The 27,216-nt window shown below is 36.5% G+C and overlaps 2 protein-coding genes and 1 long non-coding RNA gene across 16 annotated transcripts in view; 2 read left to right on the top strand and 1 right to left on the bottom strand.

Annotated features, from left to right (window-relative positions):
• SCN2A (sodium voltage-gated channel alpha subunit 2) overlaps positions 1-19,613 on the top strand; it is a 62,518-nt gene extending 42,905 nt beyond the window's left edge. For all 6 annotated transcript variants that reach the window (XM_080601138.1, XM_080601139.1, XM_080601137.1 and 3 more), the window contains 10 exons: positions 624-744; positions 1,114-1,268; positions 2,302-2,475; positions 4,617-4,739; positions 9,214-9,495; positions 11,073-11,126; positions 12,339-12,476; positions 13,570-13,674; positions 14,708-14,978; positions 16,239-19,613. In XM_080601138.1, coding sequence (XP_080457264.1) covers positions 624-744; positions 1,114-1,268; positions 2,302-2,475; positions 4,617-4,739; positions 9,214-9,495; positions 11,073-11,126; positions 12,339-12,476; positions 13,570-13,674; positions 14,708-14,978; positions 16,239-17,434 — 2,619 coding nt within the window. In that variant the 3' untranslated portion in view covers positions 17,435-19,613. The remainder of the gene's footprint in view (positions 1-623; positions 745-1,113; positions 1,269-2,301; positions 2,476-4,616; positions 4,740-9,213; positions 9,496-11,072; positions 11,127-12,338; positions 12,477-13,569; positions 13,675-14,707; positions 14,979-16,238) is intronic.
• Positions 16,962-21,465, bottom strand: LOC308198587. Of its 2 annotated transcripts, none has more exons than XR_013954025.1 (3): positions 21,325-21,465; positions 20,282-21,210; positions 16,962-17,091 (listed from the first exon to the last, which is right to left on the bottom strand). It is a non-coding gene; the product is annotated as an uncharacterized lncRNA (long non-coding RNA). The 2 variants fall into 2 exon arrangements; XR_013954026.1 differs by having other exon boundaries at positions 17,052-17,173.
• Positions 21,452-27,216, top strand: part of CSRNP3 (cysteine and serine rich nuclear protein 3) — a 102,130-nt gene continuing 96,365 nt past the window's right edge. The window contains exon 1 of one of the 8 annotated variants that reach the window (XM_080601262.1): positions 21,452-21,571. The gene's annotated coding sequence lies outside the window, so the exon portion shown is untranslated. Of the gene's footprint in view, positions 21,572-21,607; positions 21,765-21,784; positions 22,014-27,216 lie in introns of those variants that run through there. The other 7 variants (XM_080601263.1, XM_080601279.1, XM_080601261.1 and 4 more) reach the window with 7 other exon arrangements.

Raw genomic sequence — 27,216 nt, 5'->3', positions numbered from 1 at the left:
ATTGAGAATGCAAGATAGCAGCTACTGCTCTTAAAGTAATGTGATGCTCTTTTAGAAATAATGAGACTTAAACTGTCCTGTACAACTTGTAATATGTGTTTTCATGTCAATGATAATGAAAAATTTATATTCAAACTCTTTAGATTTTACAGACTTGATAGAACAACATTTACCTGAGACATGAAAATACATCTTTGCAGCTTGCTGTTGGTTTGGTCATGATGTTGGAAAAATGATTTGTATTAACATATGCTATATGAAGTGTAATCTCAAATGCAGCCACATGATTGGAATAACTAAAACAGTACAAAGTGTAGAAGGCATTCATTCCTAATTTACAGAAATTTAATTTCACAATTCTTATATGTGGCTAATAACTTCAGCAATTCCTTGTATGAAAATGTCAAAACATTTTCCATAGGGAAAATATGCATATAATTTCTAATCTTGTGACCTCACCTGTAGTAGAGCAATTTGGCATTATAAATTGTAGATAAGATACTCTTCTTTTAATGTCAGAGCACGGAATACATGCAAAAGATTTTGTTATGCATTTCAAATATGAACATTATTCAAAATAATTAAAAAATGAAATATATATATATGTGGGGTTTCATTCACAGAAATTAAATGCATCTAGTTCATCAGAAGGCAGCACGGTTGATATTGGACTACCTCCAGAAGGAGAGCAGCCAGAAGTAGAACCTGAAGAAGCTCTGGAGCCGGAGGCTTGTTTCACAGAAGGTGGGTGAACTACAATATACTAAGGGGATTAGACCTAGTTGTGTTGCTTTGGACTGGGTTCTATTCTTAGTCAAAATAAAAAAGCTGCTTTGTTATTATGGTTGTATTTTCTTTTTCTGTGAGTATCTCTTTCAGAGGTACTGCCATAGATTACTGTTCTGGTGCTCTCTTTCGTCTTCATATGGATTATAGGAGTTAGAAAGTTTTTGTTTCAAATATTGAAACTAAAGCCCTGAAATACTCAGAGAGATACTTATTTACAACCATCTATTGCTGTATTACTGAAATAAAACAAATTACTTTTGTTCACTTGTGATTCCTAACAAGTATTAACCTTATTCTGACATCTCAATTTATTATTACAATTAGGCTGTGTGCGGAGATTCAAGTGCTGTCAAGTCAGTGTAGAAGATGGGAAAGGGAAAATCTGGTGGAATCTTAGGAAAACCTGCTATAAGATTGTTGAACACAACTGGTTTGAGACCTTCATTGTCTTCATGATTCTTCTCAGCAGTGGTGCTCTGGTAATATCAATGTGGAACAATTGTGTCTATTTTAAGCAGCAAACATTTAGAATTACAGTTAATTATCTTGCTACAGGTAACATCAGAATTTAATATTCAGTTAATAAATGTCCTAATGCCAACATATTTCAGCAAGTATTTGGCATGTATTGTATTATACGTGTAAGTTTTCTCACAGGCTATGAAGGAAATTGCTTGGTGTGATCAAAATGTAGTGTTCATGGAAATAAGAAATTAGTTATATCAAACTGGTACTCACATGTCTCCATATTCTTTTTATATGTTAGCATTTTTTTGTTGTTTTCCTTGGTCAGAGATAGAATATGATTTACTAGCTTCTTTTGACTTACAAACATTTATAATAAACCACAGCTGAGCTAGGAAGATATCAAGAACAACTTGAATTGACAAGCCAAGATGTAAGGTGCAAAAGTGATCCTGTCAGTTATTTGGCCAAATTGATGCTAAATCGGGTATGCTGAGTCAGTACAGAATTAATTTGTTCCTCACATCAGAAGCAAAATATAGCGCACTTGCCACACTTGGGTTTCAAGGCACAAGGGATTCACTGCCAACATAGACCTTTTCTTTTGAAATCTCTGTTCAGAATTTCTTTGCAGGTTAGTGTGTATACTTTGGTTTCAGTTGCTAGTTTCTCAAAATTATGTGTCACAACCATTATTAAATCTCTAATACAATTTTGATAATTTTGATATAAAGTTGTAACTATCACAAAGGAAATCCTTATGACAGTAAGCCATTTCTATTCATTGAAATAAATGAAGAAAAGATTTGGAGAATTATAGTAAGTTTTGTGGATCATAATGCAGCTCAGCTGAGAGATAAATGTTATGTTTTGACCCAGCATTATGAAGACTATATTATGGAGTGAAAGAGAAGGTTGTGCTTTAGGGAAGGATATGTGGCCTATCACCACAGATATCTTTTCAATTCAAATACTTTCTTGGTTACTCTATCCTTCATTGCAAATTGGGAATTCATTTAATTATATCCTCAAAAATCTTCTTCACAGGCTTTTGAAGATATATACATAGAACAGCGTAAAACTATCAAGACCATGCTGGAATATGCTGACAAAGTTTTTACTTACATCTTCATTCTGGAAATGCTTTTAAAATGGGTGGCTTATGGCTTTCAAACCTATTTCACTAATGCATGGTGCTGGCTGGACTTCCTGATTGTTGATGTATGTATTCTTTTTCATATTCTGTATCACAGGCTCTAAAAATCAGAGTACTATGTGTTTAAGAGAAACTTTCTGTTCTATCCAATGGAAGCTCTATTTTAAAACTGTTTACAGTTTTACTGTTTTTTTGTTTTTTTTTTTTTTTTTTTTTTTTTTACTTTGGTACAGTTTATAATTCTGTTTAGAAAAGGAAAATAATGTAGATATACGTATTATTCTAGAGATGGTTTGTTGATATTCTGCAGTTTAATGAAGTTGTAGAGCTTTATTGAAATGTTTTTTGGTATTTTTTTCTGTGTGGAAAGGATGCTGCTGATCCTCATTAGTTTTTTACTATATAGGGAATTTGAGTATTTCAAAGCAATTTCTTTAAAGGTTTCTAACACTCTAATCAATTACTGTAAATGTCCTATCACTTACTCAGTGAAAGGAAAGGAAAATACTGCTGGGAACTATGAAAGGAAAATACTGCTAGGAACTCAATTCCATTTTACTACTCAGTATTCTTGCATTGCATGTGCAACCTTAAAGAGGCACTTATAGATCAGTCCCCTTGGAAAGGGTACTCAAAAGATTTTCAAAAAGGCTGCACCACCAAGAAGCAGATACACATTGTCCGAAGGAGGAGGAGTGTCATAATTCCAAGCCTAAGTGACAAACAATAGTACTGGGTAGCAAAAAATGGAAGTTTACCACACAGCAGACATTCATTTCCCATCCATCCCCGACAGCCTGACTACATATGGTCTCTCTCAGTTCTGCATATGTAATTCCCATGGAATGCAAGGTAAGAGTTTGTCTTGAGTCCCTTGTTCACTCATTCAGATCAGCAGCAGAATCCTGTGGAAACAGCTAGATATCTCTGTAAGACTACAATGGATAGACCATGACGTCTTTACTACACAGAGCTTGACGAAATTCTAATTTTTATATCCATACCAGCATTGCAGATCCTATGATAAAATGTGGCTAGGTGCCACATTATTATTCTGTGATTGAGCCTGTACCTCTGTAAAATATTTAATGACTCAGTCCCAGATTGTGTAAATTATCTTGATCAGTAGAATTCTACAGAGACTTTGTGAATAATACTTTACACTGTCTTTATATGTTTGTTGTATTTATCAACAAATATTTAAGTCTTATATGATAATTTGTGGCTTAGTTACTTCTGTGAACTTTATAAATATCTTTCCGATTTTTTTTGCAACCTTTTTCTAGTGCAGTTGTTTGCATGTAAAAAAGTAGTAATTTCTGAAGTATTTTTTTAAGTGTTTAGTCAGAGGACTCAAATAACCAAGCAAAGAGATTAAATTTGGAAATGAAAGAAATGAGAGAACAGGAAGGCTGGAAGAGAAGGACATTAAACAGAGAGTAATAAAAGTTGTTAATTTTCTTTACTAGGGCCATCTCTTCCCAATGGTCTACTTTAAATGCATTTCTAAGGATTATTGATGACAGATAATTGTGTTATTTATTTTACAGCTTTTCTATTTTATTTACTCATCTGCCTGCAGACCAGACCAGCGTTATACAAGCCAGAATTGATGAAGTGGTTAAAGGAGTCACAGGGAATGTAATGAAGTGTGGATATGCCTAACAATGAAGCTCCCACCATTGTCTAACAGTTGGTTATCAGTTTTGATTGGTCTGGTTAAATCTGAACAGCACTGGTAGCTATGGCTGTTGAATAAGATTTTATGGACACTAGAAAGTTACATTTGACCAAAGGCCAGGTCTGAGTGTGGTTTTTGAGAGTTTTTACATTTTCAAGTTCTGAAGATACCATGGGAAGTCCTGTCCTAAATTGAGCATTCCAATTCACCCAGCTTCTGGGAGTTTTCTTTTTGCATGTGACTTCAGTTTTCTTTAAATACCACCAAATGTTGACTGGTTTATGTGATTTTAGAAGGCATTTTTATACCATTCTGCCAACATGATTTCATCAACAGGTACCTAGAATACACTTTTATTCTACTTTGTCTGACTTCAAAAATCTTTTTGCGTTATAGAGGAATTCCTGGAGAAAGAGGTCCACCCTTGAATCTTCTTGGGAAGTTCAGGGCACACATCATCCCCACCATATGTATCAAAGGATATACAAGATGAATGAGCACTATTGCCTTTCTGTTTTTGCATAGGTCTCTTTGGTTAGCTTAACAGCTAATGCCTTGGGCTACTCAGAACTTGGTGCGATTAAATCCCTTAGGACACTAAGAGCTTTGAGACCTCTAAGAGCCTTGTCGCGATTTGAAGGGATGAGGGTAAGAAAAAATGAAAGAATTTGAAATAATGCATGCATACACAAAAACAATGCATGCAGAAAAATCAGTGACAAATCCATGCAGAAATGCTACACTATCATCTTATATATTTTACATTTATCACTAACATATAAGCAAAAGGCTTCATCTGCTTATATGAATTCATGTGTTATTGCACACATTGTTAAGTTTATTTAGATCCACTGGCCTTTAAGCCAATTTCATATTTTCCTGAAGGTCCCAAAGATTTATCAGCTGCATGGATCTATGGGATTTTACCACAAGACTGAAATTATCCCATATGATTAAATCCTGTTATAGTCAAAACAGTTTAAAAATAAACACAATACTTCCTCATAAAAGTGTGTGCACATACACACACACATGTATGCATATGTGTATTTCATACAACTATAGAATATCATCCATAGTCCATCAAAAATCTCTTAGCATTCTCTTATATAAATATTAATTGGCAATTTCTGTTACAAATCTATTTATTTTTAATGAATTGATGTGTTAAGAAAATTGGCCATGATAAATGTCTTCTCTCATTCAAATTAAACTTGCATTCATTTGAGACATTTATTGTGTATTTCAAAGAAGGTGCTAGTGTTTCGTTTTTATGATTTCTGGCTTAAAATGGTTGCTTATTGCTTTCTATGTTGATTTAAAAATGTTGATTGTAATCTACAGAGCACTAAGAAGCCTGAAAACATATGAGAAGACTTTTTGTTGCTGAGAGTTGGATATATTTGAGAAGTTACTGTCCACAGCTGTTATCATGGTATCAGTTACCACAGCTGAGACCCTGATTTGCCCAGCTGGGTTCTCTATTTCAGTGCAAAGTCAGATTGATTAGTTTAAATCACTTCTTTAGTGCACTGAAGTGAACAAAAACCTTACATATTCTGCTATGACATGAAAGCTCTAGAAATGTTTCTCTTATGGGCAGTAGTCAACAACTACTACTATAGAAGACATTTCTAGCTCCTGCCAGAAGATGTTTGTGACTTGTACCTTCAGGGCCCGTCTGTCTACTTGGGACATATTGCTATTAGTCTAATTAGCAAATGCACATGAGCTGAAAAAATAAACTGTAGCTGTAATTAAAAGAGATCCTTGTGTGAGCTCCCTACTGCAACCACTGATCTTTGACACCCCAGTTTACAAGCTTATTAGTAAATTTATAAGTCAACCACAATTTGGTGAACTTCTGAAGACCATATGATGCTATATATGTGTGGAAAGAGAGCCCTTCATCAGAATATGAATTCTCATAGTTTCCTCAACATAACATATTTTTCCTACAGCATTTTTTGAATAAGTTAGAATGTCTGGGTTCTAAGTGACTACATGTATTTTTTTTCTCTTCTGATCTGAAGAAAAAACAAGTATTTTCACAGTTGCAGAGAAAGCAAAGCTTTTATAATTCATTGTCTCCTGTGTTTAAATTGGCTAAAAAGGACACCTCTTCTCACTTAAAAGAAAAAAAAAAAAAAAAAAAAAACCTTCAGAACTATGCTGAGACAAATATCAAAATTTGGAATGCTTATATCAAATATAAGGCCTGTCTAAAACATCAGCAATATCTTGCTAAAAGCACGTTAGCTGTTACTTTTTAATGAGAATAATTAGGAAAAAAAATTGAAAACAAAACTTTGTACAGTAAATTTCTTAATTAGCAATTTAATGCAGTAAGGTAGAAAAAAATCACTTTTTCTCGTGAAGGTATATGGGTAATTTTCAATCCTGTAACTTCCATGTTGATGTGAACTTTACCTACTGTTTTAATCCAGATCTGCTAACTGTATGTCTCTGTAAATCGTACAGATAATGAGATTTATGACCTTAGCAAAAGACATAAGAAGAAGTAGTATATGAAATTAGATAACTTCAGAATAAAAATGAGATATCTTTGTTAGTTAGGCAATTAACCACTGGAATAACATTTCTATGGATATAGACATCTTTTGTTTATTTAAAGAAATTTCAGACTTAATGTCTAAAGATACAGTAGCTCAAGTTGGTGAAAAAAATAATTACAATAAGATTTTAAGGTCTGATATATGGAAATCGATGTTTCGTCATTAAAAAAAAAAAGTGGTTTCTTTGGTATTTGTTATCCATGAACTGAAGATATGACAACATAGTATGGTGTACATATTTGCATGGGTACTTAGAATTACTTCCAGTGACACTTGTATTTCTTACATAGATGCAATAAATTCCATTCTACCCATCTAAATTTTTAATCCTCCATACTGTTGGATACCCTAGGATCAGGGTTTGTTGTACCTACCCAAACTAATAATTAATAGAAAGCATTCCCCCAGTGGAAAAACATGTCATGTTTCTCCTATATCTTCCTTACATAACTACTGCTAAAGGAAGTAAACTTTAATTTGCACATGAGACTTCATGAAACTAGTTTGTGGATATATAATTAAGAATTATGCTAAGACATGATCTGGCTATGCTGTGCCCCGAGTGTTATTACTTACTGCTATGTAGTGATAGGCACATACAACCTTTTTCTTTTTAAAAAGTAAAGGACACTGTTTAATCTCTCTCTAATGCTTTCCCTTCTTTCACATGCATTGTTTTCTTGTACTACCCCTACTTCCAATGGAAGCCAGGAGGTGACCAATTGGTATTTTCCATGATGCTCAACATTACATTTTTAGTATTTTCAAATGATTCATGTTTCAAGCTGATCCTGCTATAGCTTTGGGATGCACACTAAAACCAGGGAAAGTAAATCAGCTGTAGAAATTCAACAATTATAGAAAGAATAACATAACTGGATCTGCAGCTGCAATAGAAAGAGGAACAGAATTCTCAGGTGTAATAAGACTGAAAACTAGAAGACAAATATCTTCACTTCAATAACTTCATATCTCAGTGATTGAATAATATTATTACAGCTAAGGAATCTAGTTATATTTCTATTAGAAGAATTGAGATGCTTTTAAAAAAGAATATTTTCTTAACTAATAGATTTTTCTGTTAGAAACAATGTTTATTACAGTATGCGATTAAGGTATGTGGCAAAAAAAAAAAAAAGCACAACACACAGGTCAGCTTGAAGCATGGGAGAGTTCATCCACCATTCTATACAGTTATAGAATAATTTATATAGAACCTAATTTGTTCCAGCTTCTAAATTTAATAAAACAAAAATACATTGAAGCTGTATCGGATCTCTAATGTTGTCCAAAGTATGTATCCCCCCAAAGATATATTATTTTGACAGGAACGGAGACCTGAAAGTGCAAGTATTTCTCCTTTCCTTCAGCTTGTTTACTATATGGTATACATGATGGTTTATACCTACTGTAGCCTTCAAAGGTTTTATTTTCTGTCATGTAAAATGACAATGAATTAAAAGTGATCTACTTAGATGAATAGTTTTTCAAGTAATTGATTCTATGGAACCCATGAAATGTAAATATAAACATAATGCCAAAATATTTTACAAATAGAAACAGTGTAGTATGCTAGATCTGTTAGAGTACCTATATCATATAAGTGATTTTTTTAAAACAAAATCATCATTAGGTTCTATGGAGATGGTTCAGTTGTTTTGGAAAAATGGGCAAAGGTGTTCTATAGTTATTGAATTTATATAATTTATATTATTACTTACGTACAAACAGATTCAAAATAAGAATTAACTAATTTAGGAGTTCATCAATTTCATCATTAAATAAATCATTCTCATTCATAATGGACCTACTTTCTACCTAACTTTTTTTTTTCTTTTTGATTTTGGCATGCTTTTAATTGTCATTCATCATCATACATTAACTCTTTTTCATACTTTTCTTTCCTGAAGCCTTATTTTTCCCAAAATTCATTGGGAAATTAAATTAAGTCTCCCCCTTCTTCAAATCTTAATTGCTGCTTACATGAACACTACCAGCTTTTCTGTGTTCACATAGTCAGCTATTTTCCTGCTTTGAACACGTTTGGTTTTCTGCTTTTATATATAGCCATCCAAATGAACATGGAGACATCCCTTAGTTTTCTTTTATTTAAAGGAAGTCTCTAATTACTTTCAATTAAAAAATTGCTCAATAATATTGATTTGGAATGTTTATCCAGTAAACACTTAATAGCAAAAAAGATTTTTGTGCTTGATGCAGTCATCAGAAATATTACAGCTACTGTTCTGCAGACATACATTAAGTAAATATTTTAAAAATAATTAATGCTCTTATTTTTTAGAGTTCCATTTTATCTGTTCTTCTTTCCATTATTTCAAGCTACCATTTGCTACAGCTTTTCCTAGTACTACTATGTTTTTTCCTCTAATTATGTTGACATTTTATCTTTCTTCTTACTTGTTACAATCCAAAAGGTATAATACAGTTTAATACAGAATTATAACAAGGTGTTACATTTAAGGAAGTCTGATGAAGATAGTGGTGCTTGTGTTCTTATACTGTCTCTTGTTTCATTTGTACACTAGGTGGTTGTGAATGCCCTCTTAGGAGCCATTCCATCCATTATGAATGTGCTTCTTGTTTGCCTTATATTCTGGCTGATCTTCAGTATCATGGGAGTAAATCTATTTGCTGGAAAATTTTATTACTGTGTTAACACTACGACTGATGAGAGATTTGATATCAGCCAAATCAACAATTACAGCCAATGTGAAGAACTCATAAAAAACAATGAAACTGCCAGATGGAAGAATGTGAAGGTTAACTTTGATAATGTGGGCCTTGGTTATCTTTCTCTGCTTCAAGTGGTAAGACATCACTCCTTAATTCTCCTTCTCCTTCTCTTCCTCTTCCTCTTTTTTTCTCTTTTTATATCTGTTGTTTACTTGTAACAGTCAAAGTTATTTCTGTTTCTTTCATTTAGAAATCTTTTTCCTCGCTTCTTTGTTTGGGATTCTTATAAAAATCCTTAAATAAACTGTGGAGTATGTGTTTTAAAAATATATACATATATTTTGGGATATATATATGTGTGTCTAAGGGACATGTGTATGCAGAAATGGATGTTTAAAATACATAAGGTGCATTTTTTAACCTTTCTTCAAATATATATCAGTCTTGCACCTCAGTTCAGCTGATTATAGTATATTTTTATGCTTCTACTTGTTGGAAGTCAAGTTTGGTAAGCAGGAAAACTGTGAAAAATAAGCAGTCAAAATAATATACCAATAAGCCAAATAAAAAGCAAAAATGAACTCTGGAAAGAAATCAAGCAGGTGAATATCAACAGTACAGGATTCCTGTGAAGCTGGAAAGAGCTCAATTTAAGAGTTTATTTCAAAAGAGATGAACTTTCTGGGGCACCTGGGGAGGTTTGGTGCTTTCAGAATTCCCACAGCTGAGATAAAATCTTTTACTTTGGGAGATTCCATATTTTTATTGATATTTATATTCCAGTTTACAAAACTCTTCTAAAAGTTAACTTGTATATTAGTCAATTCCTTAATATATTTCACAAGATTCTTGCTTAAAACCACTATGTGCAAACATGCTTCCCACATGCAAGATACTTTTTCTTTCTTTGCCAGTGATTCTAAGAGTCCTGAGAATTCAAACTGGAGATATTTCCCTTATCTTTCTGACTTTTAGGGCTATGATATGTCCTTTTGATTTGGGATCACCTGTGCTAACTTCCACAAGACTGTGTATTTTAGGGAGGTATTTGCTCATAAATGATAAGCTAGTTCTTCATGTATGTATCATTTCTAATTAGTGTTAGTTAATTGTGACAAATCTGTTGTCATGGGTATGGAGAAATTAGAAATTCCTGGACCAGAGAGCAGTTAATTCCTGTGAGTTATAAAGGTAAATGAACTTGAACTCTTGCTTAAAAACTGTGGAGTATCACTGCGACTGTTGAAAAGTGTTATGCATTAGAGCCAAAAGCTGGTAATAGCTCTAAGTGTGGATAAATCTACGACTCCACAGAAACAATACAAAGTATAGAGGCTATACTGACTATCACAAAAAATGTAAGCAATTCAAATCTAATTCACACTAGCTGTGTTGAATCTATATCAAGTACATCTTCTTTTCTCATAGACAGAAACTAACTTTTATTTTGGGCATTACTCATAAGAACTTAAAGTTCTTAATTTAATAGATGTTTTGTCCTTTAGAGTCAGATATTAGAAGTTGCTTGTGATCCTCATATATGAATAAAACATAAAATACAAGGCAAAATGTGCCTATTAATATTACAATGTGCTGATTTTTATGATACTTAGCTGTGATGTTTAAGATACTTAGTCCTCAGCTCTTAAATGTTTCTGACAACTCATTTTCCTGGATAAGTGTGCGATAAACACCAGTGTTCTGTTTATAGGCTACATTTAAAGGATGGATGGATATCATGTATGCAGCTGTGGATTCTCGCAATGTGAGTATTCTCCCGTGATTCCATCTGTTTTGACTGTGTGAGGTCTAAGAGTTAAGAACATAATTTTAACATCTTTCATAAATAACAGTAAAAATGAGAGAACAAGGAGTTATTACAGTTTTATAGTTAGTGAAAATGGAAACCATAAGAAAAATACAAGACATGAAGAAAGCAGAGGAGCAGTCCTAAATTATTCCTTGTTCTCTATGGTACAGTTGGACCAAAATTCCTCAAGTTGTACAGCAGACTGAATTATTGCCATGAAATGCTTTTTCCTCCTCTCATTGTATGTATATTGAGGTATTATTTAAATTTGGAGACAGGCATTGATACACAGTTTAGAGATGATGGTTTGTACCTCTGATTTTTTATCTGTTTTATTTTATTTTATTTTATTTTATTGAAGTTGAAGTTGAAGTTGAGACATTCACTATGCTCAGCAGACAGCCTGGCTCCTTTCCTCAGGAAACAGTTCCTATTCTTAATTTGACGGGTGCATTTTCGTATCCTTTTGTCTTCCCTTGCGCTCTTGGTGCTAGTTGTGCTCTAGCTCCAAGTAGACAACTGAATAAACTATACTGGTAAAGCCCCAACTTTTTTGTAAGGTATAGTCACAGCAGGAGGCCTGGTGTAGTATAATAAATGTGCATAGCTGTACCAAGAAAATACACTTTAAACATTGTTTGGATGCTTCTCTTTAGCCTACTTAGGCCCATTAAGCTACAAAGAACATGTGCTGTAACCTGACCAATGTATCCTTTGAGTTAAAACTCAGGTAAAAACAAGGATAGGTTGCAGGGAAACTCAGACAAAGCAGTGAGTGATAAAACAATAAAAGAAGTTTTTCAAAAATGACAGTTCATGCTACAAATACTGAAATCCAGTACAGCTTACTAAGTGTTGGTAGCACTGGTGTTTCTGGTTATCTATAGCCTGAGACAGAGAGTGGTATATTAAATTAAACCAATTGTGGCTTCAATATTTGTTCTAAAACTGAAATTTATTTATTCTAAAAAATGAAATAGCAAGTTCAATAGCAAAGTCCTTTGTCAAGAATGTTATGTCATAAATTGCAGATCAGTGGGATGGCTACATGGGAACTTGACCATAAGAAGCGAAGATCAGAGTGGCAGAGCCCTACATTCTTTTAAGCAGCTATATGGTTCTGTGTCCACAGTTAAACTAAGGCTTAGTGTCTATGCCTTTTTGCAGGTTTTGGATCAGCCTAAATATGAAGATAACCTGTACATGTATCTTTACTTTGTCATCTTTATCATCTTTGGATCATTCTTTACCTTGAACCTTTTCATTGGTGTCATCATAGACAATTTCAACCAGCAGAAAAAGAAGATAAGTACTTTATCATTATTCAGAAATGAAAGCCAAAAAATCCATCTTTTTGGTCCACACACAATGACCTTCTCCTTTTTTTTTTTCTATTTTATGATAAATTAACGTGCTTTGCATATTAAATACATTAAATTATTAAAGCAGTACAATTTCACTTGATGAGTGTTTTGACAGACAAGTGACACCACAAGTCTGTCCACAGTTAGTGAAATAGTCAGTGTCATCTGTGTAAAGATGTAGATATGGGTCTGGAGTCTAACATGATGATAAGAAGGCTAAACATCGAAATAGCTAAACATAGCTATAAAAACTCTTAGCTACAATATTGTCATGTCTCAGAGCTCAACCCTAATATTGTAGTATCTTTATTCGTACGCTCTTTAGTCTTCATATTTTATCAACACTGCCTCAAAAGGTATCAGTGTTTCAGCAGTTGAACTTAACTAAAGTAACTGGAAGACAAAATGTTATTGACTGGTTGAAGTGCTGTTGAACACGTGATGAAATTGGTTGAGATGGAGAGAAATCTGCTTTTTTTTTTTTTTTTTCCCCCCTGCTAATTCCATGTAGCGGTTCTAGGATCTCCTGCTTCAAGTCCTGCCTCATTGTAGGGAGAGGAAGAGGTTGTGAAATATGGTTATATGACCAACTGCTAATTCTCCTTTGGTATCACAGATGTCAACTCTGAAATTTTGCCAAAATTTGCTTGAGAGGAGAAACAAGAGAAGGGGATTGGAATGTTTTATTAGCTTGTGTCTGATGAAATTTAGGAATTCAAAGAAAAAGCACCTCTCCTTCCTGAAGGCTTCCATCCTCTGTACCTCCCCAGTGGAAACCAGAGATCTATCACAAACATTTGAAGTTCAAGAGCCTTTCAAAAAATATCCTAAATATCGAGAGTGGAATATGTAAAACATTTATTTTGTTACCCATATACTTATAATTGATATAAACTGATAGAACAGGATTTCCATGTCTGCCCTAATTTTTCACACAGATGAGAATGTGAACAAGAGTGATTATTACTATTCTGTATTCCTAAGTAACCAATGGAAATATGTGATTGTAACCAGTTTTTCTCTCTTTGCTTTACTTTGGAGGTCAAGATATTTTTATGACAGAAGAACAGAAGAAATACTACAATGCAATGAAAAAGTTGGGTTCAAAGAAACCACAAAAGCCTATACCACGACCTGCAGTAAGAATAAAAATCTTGTCCTTTTACATCTCTTTAAAAAATATTTCAGTTATGCCTTAGGCTGAATTAAGTTGTAAGCTAAAAATACAAGTGATATAAGAAAAGGCTTATTCATCTGAAATACAAATTATTTGTCTTTTGCATTCTAAACATGAAGGATTCTCTCTTCTCTTTCCTTTTTTCCCCCTCATTTTCTCTCTGCTGGTAGCAATGACATTTTATGTGGCATTTTTTCAAAACACTGATTTGACTAAAACAATCAACCCTGACAGTGTATTTGTCAAGCTACGTGCCTTAGGGCACAGACTTTTTCAGTCATCAAGTAAGACTCTGAAACTTGGGGCAAGTTACCATATCATCGCCTGAAAAAAAAAGTCCTTTTGCCTCTCACATTCCTGTTGCACAATCCATACAATGGTTTGTCCTCCTGCTCTCCCCTGGTGCTACAGAGCAGGGTTTGGCTGGGGCAGTGATGCCAGCTCCGCAGTTCCACTTTGGATTGTGGAACCTGCTGAGTGGCCCACTCAGCTATCAGTAAGTTCTCCATAGCTGAAAAATGCAAGACATTGTTTTAAAGGTTATTTTGGTGGCATGAAGAGCACTGAACTCTGTGCTTGAAAACTTTGTAAGTTTCCCAAAGTTTTCTGACAATTGAAGCACTATTAACTCTCAGCCTCTTTACCATACCACCTTCCCTTTGTTTTTTTCAAATTTTGTCAAGTTAAGCATTCAATCAGTAGTCTGCGTGACTGAAGCTTACAGTGAGCTGGTTTGAGGTGGCAAAGTCACCTTTGCAATTTTAAAAAATGCACCATGCATATTTTGAAATCTTCCCTTTAATGCTTATAAACATAGTAATTGCATTTCTATTTGATTTGTGTTTACATGTACAAACTGGAAAATTCATACAAGTTGAAGACTTCATAGAAGACAAAAAATCCCCTTCATACTAGATTTAGTTAATCTGTAGCAATTGAAAAAAGAAATTTTACCCAATGCTTATCATAATGAATCTTATTTTTTTTTCCTCCAGAACAAATTCCAAGGCATGGTCTTTGATTTTGTAACAAAACAGGCATTTGATATCAGTATCATGATACTTATCTGCCTTAACATGGTCACAATGATGGTAGAAACAGATGATCAGAGTGAAGACATGGAAAACATTTTATATTGGATTAACCTGGTGTTTATCGTACTTTTCACTGGAGAATGTGTCCTGAAATTGATTTCACTTCGCCATTACTACTTTACTATAGGCTGGAATATTTTTGATTTCGTGGTTGTCATTCTCTCCATAGTAGGTAAGAACAATTAATTTTCATGAAATGGATAATTCTGGGGAAACTGAAAATTAATTTTGGAATGTAAAGTCTGTTTGCATTTGGGTTCATCATTGTGATTAGAAACTCTGACTCCTGTTTTTCTGTCTTCTGATATCTTACTACCCAAAAAATAACTGAACATTAAAATAAGAAATTTTTATCCGTGTGTTTCATACACTCTTACTTTTACATTGGTTGAAATTAGACCCTTATGCTGAATTCAGTAGAAATTCCTCAGCATGGAAAGAAATCAATAAATGAAAGGCAATTCTGATACAAAATAACAGTGGCAGTTGCAGGAGAAAACAGATTCCTTCAATCCAAAAGTGAAATCTATGTGGGACTCTGGGTAGGCTAGCATGCAAGCAACTCAGACAGCAATGTAAAATATTGAGCTTCCTGCAGAGTTTCATTTGATCCTGAGAGGTTTTACACCAGCGCTAATGTGAGCAAATGAAGAAGCAGAACTGAAGCAGACATTTTAATAAATATATGGTTCTACTAACCTTTTCTTTATCTATAGCAGAAAGCCTGAAAGAACTTCATCAATAGTTGTTCCATTTTAATTGTCAGAACTTTAATTTGTCATTTTGTCATTTTGTATGGAAATAGGATATATTTATTATTTTCCTGCTTCACTGAGGCCCATGTTATAATGCTCTTCAATGGGTTCTAGGAAGCCCTTATATTATCAGCTTATTTATGTTTGGAATTGCTGTGTCATTATTACTAGTGATCACATTATTTCAAATGTGAATAAGTTATAGTTCTCTTTGAACTTACTTTATTTGAATACCATAACTTGATTACATCATTTGAATGCTGCTATAAGTATGATCTTTCATATTAACTGGCATTATTTTTGTTAAACAGAAAGCTATTCTGATCTCACCATTTGCAACTCTACATACAACAGTTACGAGTTTGTCCTAAAAAAGATTGCCATTTTGTGTCTGTTTGCGTATGCATTTATACAGTTAATGCTTAGAAATGTCATTGACACAGTTCTTCCTTATCCTGCAAATTACTTCAGACTTTCTGTTGGGATTTACGGATTTCACTAGCATAATGGATGCTAAAGGTTTTGCAAAAACAACTGATTGGCCAGAAGCTGAATTTCTGAAGACTCTGCAATTTTCCTATTCTTCTTAACATTCTACAATGTTTGTAGGATAAACCTTTAGCAGCAGCTTTTAAATGTAATAATATTATTTACTAATTTAACTTGTTTTTCAACAGGTATGTTCTTAGCTGAGATGATTGAGAAATATTTTGTGTCCCCCACTTTGTTCCGAGTCATCCGACTTGCCAGAATAGGTCGAATCCTGCGTCTCATTAAAGGCGCTAAGGGAATCCGCACTCTGCTCTTTGCTTTGATGATGTCTCTTCCTGCTTTGTTCAACATTGGTCTGCTGCTGTTCCTGGTCATGTTTATCTATGCGATATTTGGCATGTCCAACTTTGCCTACGTTAAGAGGGAAGTTGGGATTGATGACATGTTCAACTTTGAAACATTTGGCAACAGCATGATCTGCCTATTTCAAATCACCACATCTGCTGGCTGGGATGGTTTGTTAGCCCCAATTCTGAACAGTGGGGAGCCGGACTGTGACCCTCACAAAGATCATCCGGGGAGCTCTGTTAAAGGCGACTGCGGCAACCCTTCCGTTGGGATTTTCTTCTTTGTCAGCTACATCATCATATCCTTTCTGGTAGTGGTGAACATGTACATTGCTGTGATTCTGGAGAACTTCAGTGTTGCTACTGAGGAAAGTGCTGAGCCCCTGAGCGAGGATGACTTTGAGATGTTCTATGAAGTCTGGGAGAAGTTTGATCCAGATGCAACACAATTCATAGAGTTCAGTAAACTATCAGATTTTGCAGCTTCGTTAGATCCTCCTCTTCTCATAGCAAAACCAAACAAAGTCCAGCTTATTGCAATGGATCTGCCCATGGTAAGCGGTGACAGAATTCACTGCCTTGACATCTTGTTTGCTTTCACAAAGCGTGTCCTGGGGGAAAGTGGGGAGATGGATGCCCTCAGAATCCAGATGGAAGATCGTTTTATGGCAGCCAATCCTTCTAAAGTCTCCTATGAACCAATCACAACCACATTAAAACGGAAACAGGAGGAGGTATCTGCTGTTGTTATTCAACGTGCTTTCAGGCGTCACCTTTTAAGGCAAAAAGTCAAAAAAGTTTCATGTATATTTAATCAGGATAAAGGTAAAGATGAAGATGATCTGCCCACAAAAGAAGATATGATTATGGATAAACTAAATGAGAACTCCACTCCAGAGAAAACAGATATGACCCCGTCCACAACCTCCCCACCATCCTATGACAGTGTAACAAAGCCAGACAAGGATAAATATGAGAAAGACAAATCAGAAAAAGAAGATAAAGGTAAAGACAGCAGGGAAAGTAAAAAGTAACACAGAATTCTGTGATAAACTGTTTACAGCCTGAGAAAGTATGTATTTGTGTCAACAGGACTCCTGTAGGAGGTACATGCCAAACTGACAGTTTTTACATATATAAATATATATATAATTATATATATATATATAAAAGGTCAGTGCCTATAACAAGACAGTGACCCCTCGTCATCAAACTGCAACTCTGTAAAACAGGGTAACATCTTGACAGGAGGTTGTTGTTTTTATTACCAGCTGACACTGCTGAAGAGAAGATAAAATGGCCAATCAGACTGTAGGGATCGGTTAAAAAAAAAAAGGTGCGAACCTATGAATCTCTGTGTTTAACATGAAACACTCAGTATAAAAATTGTATCCACTGTTTGCATTTCAACAGCCACATTTGCCATATTTTTACAAAAATCAGTGTTGGTGAACTTATTATTTTTTAATTCACAGGTTGTTTACTATTATATGTGACTATTTTTGTAAATGGGTTTTATGTTGGGGAAGGGGTTATGAGAACCAGGTGTTCTACTCTCGGATTCTCTATAATGTACAGACAGAAGTGATTTGCATGAAGGCATGCTGCACTTGTAGTTCATGCATGGAAAAACATGACGTCGCACAAAGCAGCAGAGTCTGACTACTTCCATGTTTCAGGGTGGCTCTATATTTTGAGGTGCTTAATAACAGTATCCATCTAGTATCTCATCCAGACAAATTTTAATGTGCCTGTAAAGTCCCATAGAGTCTACAATAATAGAACAGATGTTTTATTTTTTCATAAGTCATTTAACTGTAGTTGAATGAACTCTACATAAAAAAATTGAGAGAGGGACATGAAGTCCATTTTTAAGTATTCTTCTGTGGAAAACAGCTTACCTGAACTTGGGAAATTTAATTTACCAAAAACAAACAAACAAACAACAACAACAAAAAAACAACACAAAACTTAAGGATTATGAAGTTGTTCTGCTTCACCCTGCAGTATTGTTTAGCCATCTTCTGCTCTCAGCAAGGTTGACATCGTATGTGTTGATTAAAAAAGTACCGTCTATGTAAATAGTTATTTTATCCTGTGGTGCATGTTTGAGCAAACAAATAATGACCTGTGCACAATATTTATTGCATCAAATATGTACCACAATAAGTGTAGTTTGCAAGCTTTTAACAGCTAATATAAAGTATTCTGTACCATTATAGATAGTTTGGAAGCTATCACTGATGCATGTTTATCTTGCCTTTGCTGCTGTAATTTTACTCCTTCCACTGTTAAAAGTCTAATATGGGAAGCCATATCTCAGTGGTTAAGTGAAACAAATTGTTCAATCAGTCATCATTCTTTCATGACATCAAGCAATAGTTTGCAGCTATTGAAGAGCTTCTTGCTTTGCATTCTAAAATTTTAAGTGAATACTGTACGGTGTATAGTCAGACTGTACAGGATTTGTTGCAAACTGCTCAATCTGTTGAAAATACATGGATAGAATTTTCTAAGAGAATATAAATATTGTAAAAATATCATTTTATTTTATTTTTCAGCGTTTTGTACATAAAATAAGAAATGAGAATTATCTTCAGGTTGATGTCACTGTCACTTTTATTACTTTCTATCCATAGCACTTTTTAATTCAAGAACTTCACAAAATAAGAAACAAAGGAGAGAATGGGGTAGCTTTAGGTTTCTGCTTTTTTATTAGTACTGTATTTTTGCACACATTTTAATGTGAAATACGTTTCAAACTGAGTCCAAAATGCACTTGCTTCCAAATAGATATAACTTGTAATTGAAATGTGGTGGGGAAGATTTGTTTAAAATTCTAGCACTGCCTGCATCAGAAGTTTCAAGGTAGTCTTTTTATTCATGAGATCTTTACCAGTGTTTGTTTACATAGACTATTCTTATTCTTGTTGATTCATGCTGCACTAGAACTGTTCTAAATATAATATGGGATCCACGATGTTTTTTTTTTCTTTTTTTCCCACAGGGATTAAATAGCAAACTTGTAAAATTGATCACATCAGGACATTTTATGTTTCTTACACAAGCAAAAATTTGATGTTGACTCCTCCTTTTACAAAAATATTGACTTGTGTGTCGGTGAACTGCATGCAGGAAAATGCTATTACCATAAAGACCAGTAAACCACATTACAGTTGAGCCAAAAGAATAAAGACTTCATTTTTTATTGTATTCAATTGTTCTGTCTTTGTTTCCATCACTAAAAATTATTGGCTCTCAAGAGGTGCTATGACAATAAAATGTGAATATATAAAATATTAGAAGTAGGGAATAGTGACTAAAACTCAATAATAGAATTGTGAAAGGTCAAATGTTGAAGCTGTATGCTTTAAGGAAGATCTTTATTACGATTTGCATTTACTCTCATCAGGTTATTAATCCTACTACAAACCATTCTAGAGTAGGATAACAGTTATGTACACGATACCTAAACCCCTTTTTCATGTCAGGTATTCTAAGGCAACTAGAAAATCAGATGTTAAAGAAACTGGCTACCAAGGCTACAGAACAGTATGTATAATTTCAATGATATTTTACTTTAGAAATCAAACTTTGTGTATGTGTGTGTGTTGTAAGGAAAATTTTGTTTTCTACATAATTTGTAAAATATTTATAATTTATTATTTTACTTTAAGGCATGAGGGTGTGGAAGCCAGCAGAAACTTTGCTGGAACTTCTATTAAAGCATCAAATTCATAACTTAAAAAAAAAAAAATCTTAGGGTGCCAAATGCAATTATAATTTCAAAACACAATAATACTAATTTTCTATGGTGAATTTATACACAGTGCTTTTCACTGCCAAGGAGCTGGCATATGCACTAAGTGTTGTGCACGTACCTGTGGAAGTGCTGGTATAAGAATGCAGAAGACAGGTGTAGAACAGGCATTGCAAGTGTGGTGGCAGTGGACCTGAGAAAAAATTTGCATTTTGGGGGAAAGAATACAAGTATTTCTTGTGTCAGTCTTGTCATGCAGATTTCCTAATTGAATCTCAACTTTATTGAATCCCTTATGAGATGTCTGGATGTATGTTGGGAAAATGCCTTGTATCAAGGTATTTATTCTCTCCTAGGAAAGCTTCCTGTGCTTCCTATACAGAAACAAAGCAGTTTTCTGTAAAATGGAGGAACAAGAAATTGTCATTATATATATATATTTATTTAATTACAAGGTATGACTATCCTCTCAATGTATTAAAATGAGCAAGAGTTCATTTACACACTTGCAGTTGTCTGTGATCCTGTAAGACATGGACTTAAAAAAATAGTATGTGCAACACTGAAAGTAGGGGAGCCAAATTTTTAGGTTGCAGTCACATTTGAGTGCTATTTTTAAAAAGAAATTTTCTCTGTTGTAAATTTCAAGTACCATCTTGAACAAATTAAAAGCTAGGCAAAATCTCGACCTTGTTGCTCCTCCGGGCACAAAGAAAGAGCCTTTATGTCTTGTGATCCCAGCCTGAACTCATGTACATCTCTGTGGCACATCAGGAAAACCGAACACACCTGATCACATACGTGATGTGTCTTACCCCCGAGCGTGGACCCAAGATCAGGGCAAAAACGTCTGAATGGACTTTGCCCCGAATGGAGTAGGAGGACGGCTTCCTTCATCTCTTCTCTTACGGTTTTCAATCACTAATGGTTTGTTGAGATTTTTAATTCCACACATCAGTGTTACAGCGCTACTGTAGCGAGCTGTTAGGCCGCAGCGTTGCAATTCGATTTTCCCCTCTGCCTGGAAAACATCAGTGCTCAGGGTAGTGTCTAAGAAAGGAAGAGATGAGAGAAAGTCTGAAATCCCATCACCGAATTAGCAAAGCTACGACCGGTTCGTTGGTTTTGTGGCAAGAGAGCTGTGAAAAATAAGCAGATACACACGTTTGTACAGAGGATACCATTCAAGAACCAATCCATGCTTCCTGCAGCGATTTGTACGCACCGGCAGCCTAGCGCCAACACTACCAGCGCGCTCGGAGCAGACAGGCGTGCTTTTGCTCGAGCTCCCCCTTATCCAGAGGCTGGTCCCTCTGCCCTGCCGCTGCTCCTCAGCCCTCCCGGTTCGGGCACGGCGCTGAGGCGGGCGGGCAGCGGGGCCTCGGCATCCGCTTGCGGCCGCCCGGGGCAGGTGAGGAGGCGCAGGGGAGGCGGGCGGGGCCAGGCTGAGGGGAGGTGCGCGCGGCACGTCCGGGGGCGGCCCTGGCAGCGGCGGCTCGAGCCCAACGGCCCCGCCAGGGCGGCGCGTGGAGGAGGCGCGAAGCGGCGCGAGCCCAACGGCTGGAGCCCGACGGCCGGCGGCGGCGGCACCGGCGTGAGGTGAGGCGAGGCGAGGCGAGGGCAGGTGGCGGGGGGAGCGGGCTGGAGGAGCCGAGGCGAGCCGGGTCGTGCTGTGCCGTGCCCGGCGGCTCTGGCAGCGCTCCGTGCCGCTGTGCGCCGAGCGCCGCCCCGAACGGCTGCGAAGTCCGAGTTGGCCGCCTTTGTCTCGTCAGTGCGGCGGGAGGCGTGATGGTGTGAGGAGCCGGAGCGTTTTGCGTTGTTACTCTGGCAGGCGTTGGGGCGAATAAAGAAAGGTACGTGAGCTCCGGTGCTGAGGCGGCGCTGTGGTGGCTCCCGGACTGCCTCTGTGCTGCTCTTGTCAGAGGACAGCAAGCTCCAAGAGCTGTGGGCTCTGAAACCCTGCTCTAAAGCCTGGCTGCAAGGAGGGGGCTGCCCGTCCTGTACGCCTGCTCCTGGCTGCTGATTTGTTTCGGTATTTTACCTTTGTGGTGTTTATCCTGTGAAGCGTGGTTCAGGCTAGCCCGGCAGCGTACCTCACTAGTTGAAGACAAGTCAGTAAAAATTGCAGCTATCGTGTGCTTAAGATAGAAAATGGATTAAAAAACTGAGACCTTCAGAGATGGTTTCTGTTTATCTTTATGACTAAATATCCTTTACTTCACAATGATCACAGGGATCCTAAGCATAGCTCTTCAGATCCATTTACTTTATCTACCCTGAAAGAAACACAGCTTTCACCTGTGTGTGGTGTGATGTTGGTTGATATTAGGGAAATCTGTCCACAATTTGAGTGAAGTGGGCCCAGTCTCAGGCACTTTCAGGAACATCAAGCAGTCGGATACTGGCTGTCATCTTCACGCTACAGGAGCCCTTATTTACGTGATTCAGCGAGGAGTGTTTGCAGTTTGCAGTTTTATATTATTGTGAATTTATTGCTGACTTATGCCTTACTGTTTAGATTTCAGATTCTGACAGGTCCTTCTAAAGACAATATTAAATAATTTACTGCCTTTGTGATTGCATAGCAATAGCTGGGGGAAATAAGTAATAACAACTGCAGGATATTGTAATTGTGTTGTGATTACACATGTCCACTATTGTAAATTGGTGTAATTTAAAAACAAAAAGCCTTGTAAAGAGGATACCGATGATCTGAACGCAGCCTGGTTTTGTGCTTGTGACGCTGGCAGTCCGGTAGCAGGAGTAGCAGCGCCCAGCCACAGGCAGATGTTACCCTGTAACCACCGCGCTGATGTAACGCATCAATGTGTTTGTGCAAGATGGAGAGGGGAGTGAGTGGGACTGAACCGTGCCGTGGCTTCTTTTTATTTATTTACTTATTTAATAGTGAAATGTAAATAGGGGCATATTTACAGGTGGTTGGTAGTGACTAATTTAGTGGAACAATGAACTGACGAAAAGGGGGGGGCTTGATGACCCTGGCAGCGAAGATGTCTGCCTAATGGCTGTATGAATCTGACAAATGCCGAGCATCCTTATTACTGAAATAATGACTCATCAAATAGATGCAGCTTTAAGTGAAGAGTTGATATACACAGATAAGATCTAGAAGATTAAATATTTTCCTGTTTTATTTTCCTTTTAAAAAATTGTTTACTGTTACTGTAGTATACTTTGTGGTGTTGTATCAGTTCATTAGTTACATTAGTTGGTTTGTTAGTCCACAGTTGTTCTTCCTCACCAGTTTATCAAATGAATAATGCCATGCTATTGTGAATATAAATTTATTGTATTGTACATGGTATTATATATATTGTATATGGCATTATAAATATTGCAATACCAAGTATTGAATACTGAACTCTTTCGTTTTGTTGTTGTAAATGACTTGACTTCTTAAGCTCGGTTTAAATATATTTGCAAATTTTCCAGCTCTAGTAAAGATGCAGGTATTACTCCGTCCTTCAACTATCCTGTTTATTGTATGGCTTTGTCATGAAAAAAAAACCTGTTGCCTTTCCTGGATGAGTTCAGTCTCCATTGGAGATGACTCCCACTGCTCTGATCGCCCTCAGCAGTTTGATGGCTTGTCCGAGGACTTCATGAGACCTGCACGGTTCTGTGCCAGGCTAGGCAGACCAAGACAAGAAGGAGAGGGGGCATGACTATGTTTCCAGATAGCTACCCAAATCTGCACTCCATGAGGCATGAAATGAAGAGTTAATCAAACTAATTGGTTTTGGTAGTCCTATATTCTGTATAATGTGCAGCCTGATAAGCAAGTGTGGTTTGAACAGTTAACAAAGAATTTATTTCCTAGATAACAGCTCTTCAGAACTATCCAAAACTGTGAGCCAGTCTGCAGATTACACTTGCACTTAGATTCCAAGATTTCTTTTAGAAGTATTTTGCTATAATCTGATGTTTAAGTAATTGCTGTGTTAAAACAAAGATGTATTTAATATACGTATATAATTAGAGAGAGACTACTTCTACATACAAAAGCAATTTCTGCAGATACTGTTCTGCAAAACTGTTTTCTCCAGGGTTCTTCCCCACTTCATTGTGCTACAGACCAGCACAGAGGTCAATTAATTTTAACAGTTTTTGTGTGGTGTTCTCGAGACACTTTACATCATTACACATGCTTGACAGAAAAATAAGTCTAGCATTTCTGTAAGATTATAATGGGGTGCTGTAAAGGGTATGTTTGATTGCATTGTGAATTCCATGTTATTACATGGATGCTTTGATCAGCATTTTTGTTGTTGTTGTTGTTTTATTCACGCTTCTGGGAGCTGTTTGTGTTCAAGTGGGAATTGCATGACTCTGATTTTTCACTTTGCTTTGAAGTGTCAACAGCATTCTCAAAAGGGATGGTTTTCTATTCTAGCAATCAAACGTTAATTTTTGTTACCTGGTGAGAACACAGGTACAAAAGCAAACTGTATGTATAAGTAACCTTGAAATACTGCTTTAAACAATTGCATTGTAAATATTGCTTTATGTAATCTGTTCTATGCAATATTCTTTTTCTTGTGTGTGCTTCTTACCAAGTGCTTTAGTCTTTTTTTTTTTTTTTAAAAAAAAAAGATCTGTTTATTTTCCTGTGCACAGATAGACTGAGCAATGTAAATCAGGAGTGCACGTTTTGTACCAAGTGTATCTGGGAAAGAAATGTGCAAGCTGGTATTCTTATGTTGTACATAGTACATCTTTTTAAACCGTTCTTTGCTTACCTTATTCTGTATAAATTGATATGATATATATCATTTTTAGTGGAAATTTGCTAGATACTTGTAGGGGAGAGTATGGAAGTAAGATCTGAGGAAGCATTTTGTTTTCAGGTTGAAAATAACACAAGCATTTTTGATAAGAAAACCAGGACTAGTGGTAATTTCCCAGCAGACATGTTTCTGTTACAGCCTTGCTATGTCATGACTGACTTTTTTGCAGTTCCCATGGCAACAAGGATTTTTGATCTGCAAAACAGAACACTGTGTATGGTTTGAGGGGGTATACATTTTCTTTATTACAGAAGCAATTTTGATCCATGAAAGGAGCTGATCAGGCTCCCTGGTGTCCTGCTCCCATCCCCCCTTTAATAATCTATGTTTTGTTTGTATGATTACATGTAAATGTGAATTCCTTTTTGTCAGGAACATGGTTACCAATTTTCATTTTTGTCATAGTATAGGAGATGGTAGAAAATTTGTAATGGCTTATTGTAATTATAGCCTGGAAAACATCTTCCAAGTGGGGTCCTGACAAACAAGAAGCCACATTTGTAAACATCATATATGCATATAAAATACTGAGAGTTAAAGCTGCTCAGGATTTGCATTGGCTTTCACTAGTATCTACTTTGGCTTGATGGACACTGTTTCCAAGATGAATTGATAAAACAGGTACTTTTAAAATGGACTTAGATGCTTTAATACAAGAGTCCTAAAATAATATACATAATTCACATACTAAAATTTGTGAATAGTGGTGGTAATCTTGTATGTGTTTTCATGTGTATACCTACCCCTCACCTTTTCAGGTGAATATACTGATGGCTTTGCTCAAAATAGTTTAGGAAGACTGAGGGCAAAGCTCAGGGTCATGATTAGAGCTTTGACGCTTCCCGAATGCTGGTCCTGAGGTCTGAAGATTCCCCGTTGGCAGCAGTGTGTGGGTGATGGAGGTGGCGGGGCACCACTGCTTCCTCCAGCGTTCCTTTTCTTGGGGTAGCTCAGAGACACCCCTTTGTGAAAGACCTTTCACTAGTGCTGTCGCCTGCGTGTGTCTGAGCTTGCATCAAAGTAAGCGGCATACGTGTGAGAGAGAAACCAGGGTTCGCACCCAGACCCATGCATGACTACTGTGAGGCAGCATCAGGTTTCTCAAATGAAGCCTAAACTGCCCTAAAATTTCTGAAATGATTGGTTTTTTTTTTTTTCTCTTTCCTTTATTGGCCCCCTAGTAAATAGATTAAACAAGGTAGGTGTGTGTAGTTTGGACTTCTGCGTCGCCCTTCTCTTGAACAATTCTTGAATCAGTTCAACACTAAGGTTAAATGGTAGCTTACAGCCTGCAGCAGTGTCATTCAGAACGTTTTACACGACTTTTGGGCATCCTTACATTTGGGAATTCAAGAAAATCAGGATATGAATATTCAAAATTTGAACATGGGTATGCAAAGCTTTATGGTGACTGACAGCATCTGGTAGTGTATCAGGTACCACCTCTGGAAACAAACAAACTCATTTTTGTTAGCTTGACGGTTTATTTTGATATTTGCCTTTCCGATGTTGCTTGTAATACTAGGCAGCAGAGTTTTTCACTGAACCATTTGTCCAGTGCTCCCTGAAAATTCAAGAGAAGGTAGTTGCTGGCTCAGGTGTTATGCTTGAGAAATGTGTAAAGTTTGGGAGAAAGAATCCCTTACATGCGACTAAAGAATAGAAAGAGTTCTGAGTTGCAATCTCAGATCTCTTCCGCTGTATGTGGAGAGGCTGCGGGGCTGGTGGTTGTGTGGAAAGCAGGATGAGTGGGTCAGGTGGCTGGCATCTGCCTCGCTGTTGAGCTGCAGCAGAGGAGACAACAATGCAACGATGCGGTCACTGACCCTGGGTTGTTCTGGGCTATAAATCCTGCGGTTGCAGCCTCTGTTGTTCCTCAGCATGTGCTGTTCACGTTTAAGGGCTTTTCAGCTCATCTCTATCACCATCTGCTCCGTAATGGAAACAGAGTAGTTTCGCTGTATGGGAGCCCTCGGCCTCCCTGTGTAGAGGAGGAGGTGTGCAGAGCCCTGGTCCGGCCCTGGGAACTTCGTTGTCTGCATGGCTTCGTTGGGGTGCTGGGCACTACTCACCAGTCTGTCGTTGTGGGTGGAAAACAAAGGTAGTCGTTCATGTATGGGGACATACATGTTTTTTATACTACATGTGCTTTCATGCTTGTGTATGAAATACTACACACCCTAATGTGTCTCTAATTAGAAAAAGGAAACTAAAGTCCATCTGTGGAACGCCTTGTCAGCAGGAATGT

Source organism: Anser brachyrhynchus, assembly GCF_964034855.1.
Source record: "Anser brachyrhynchus genome assembly, chromosome: 7".
NCBI lineage: Eukaryota > Metazoa > Chordata > Aves > Anseriformes > Anatidae > Anser > Anser brachyrhynchus.
Note: the sequence above shows the minus strand (reverse complement) of the source record. Positions and strands in the feature narration are given on the sequence as shown.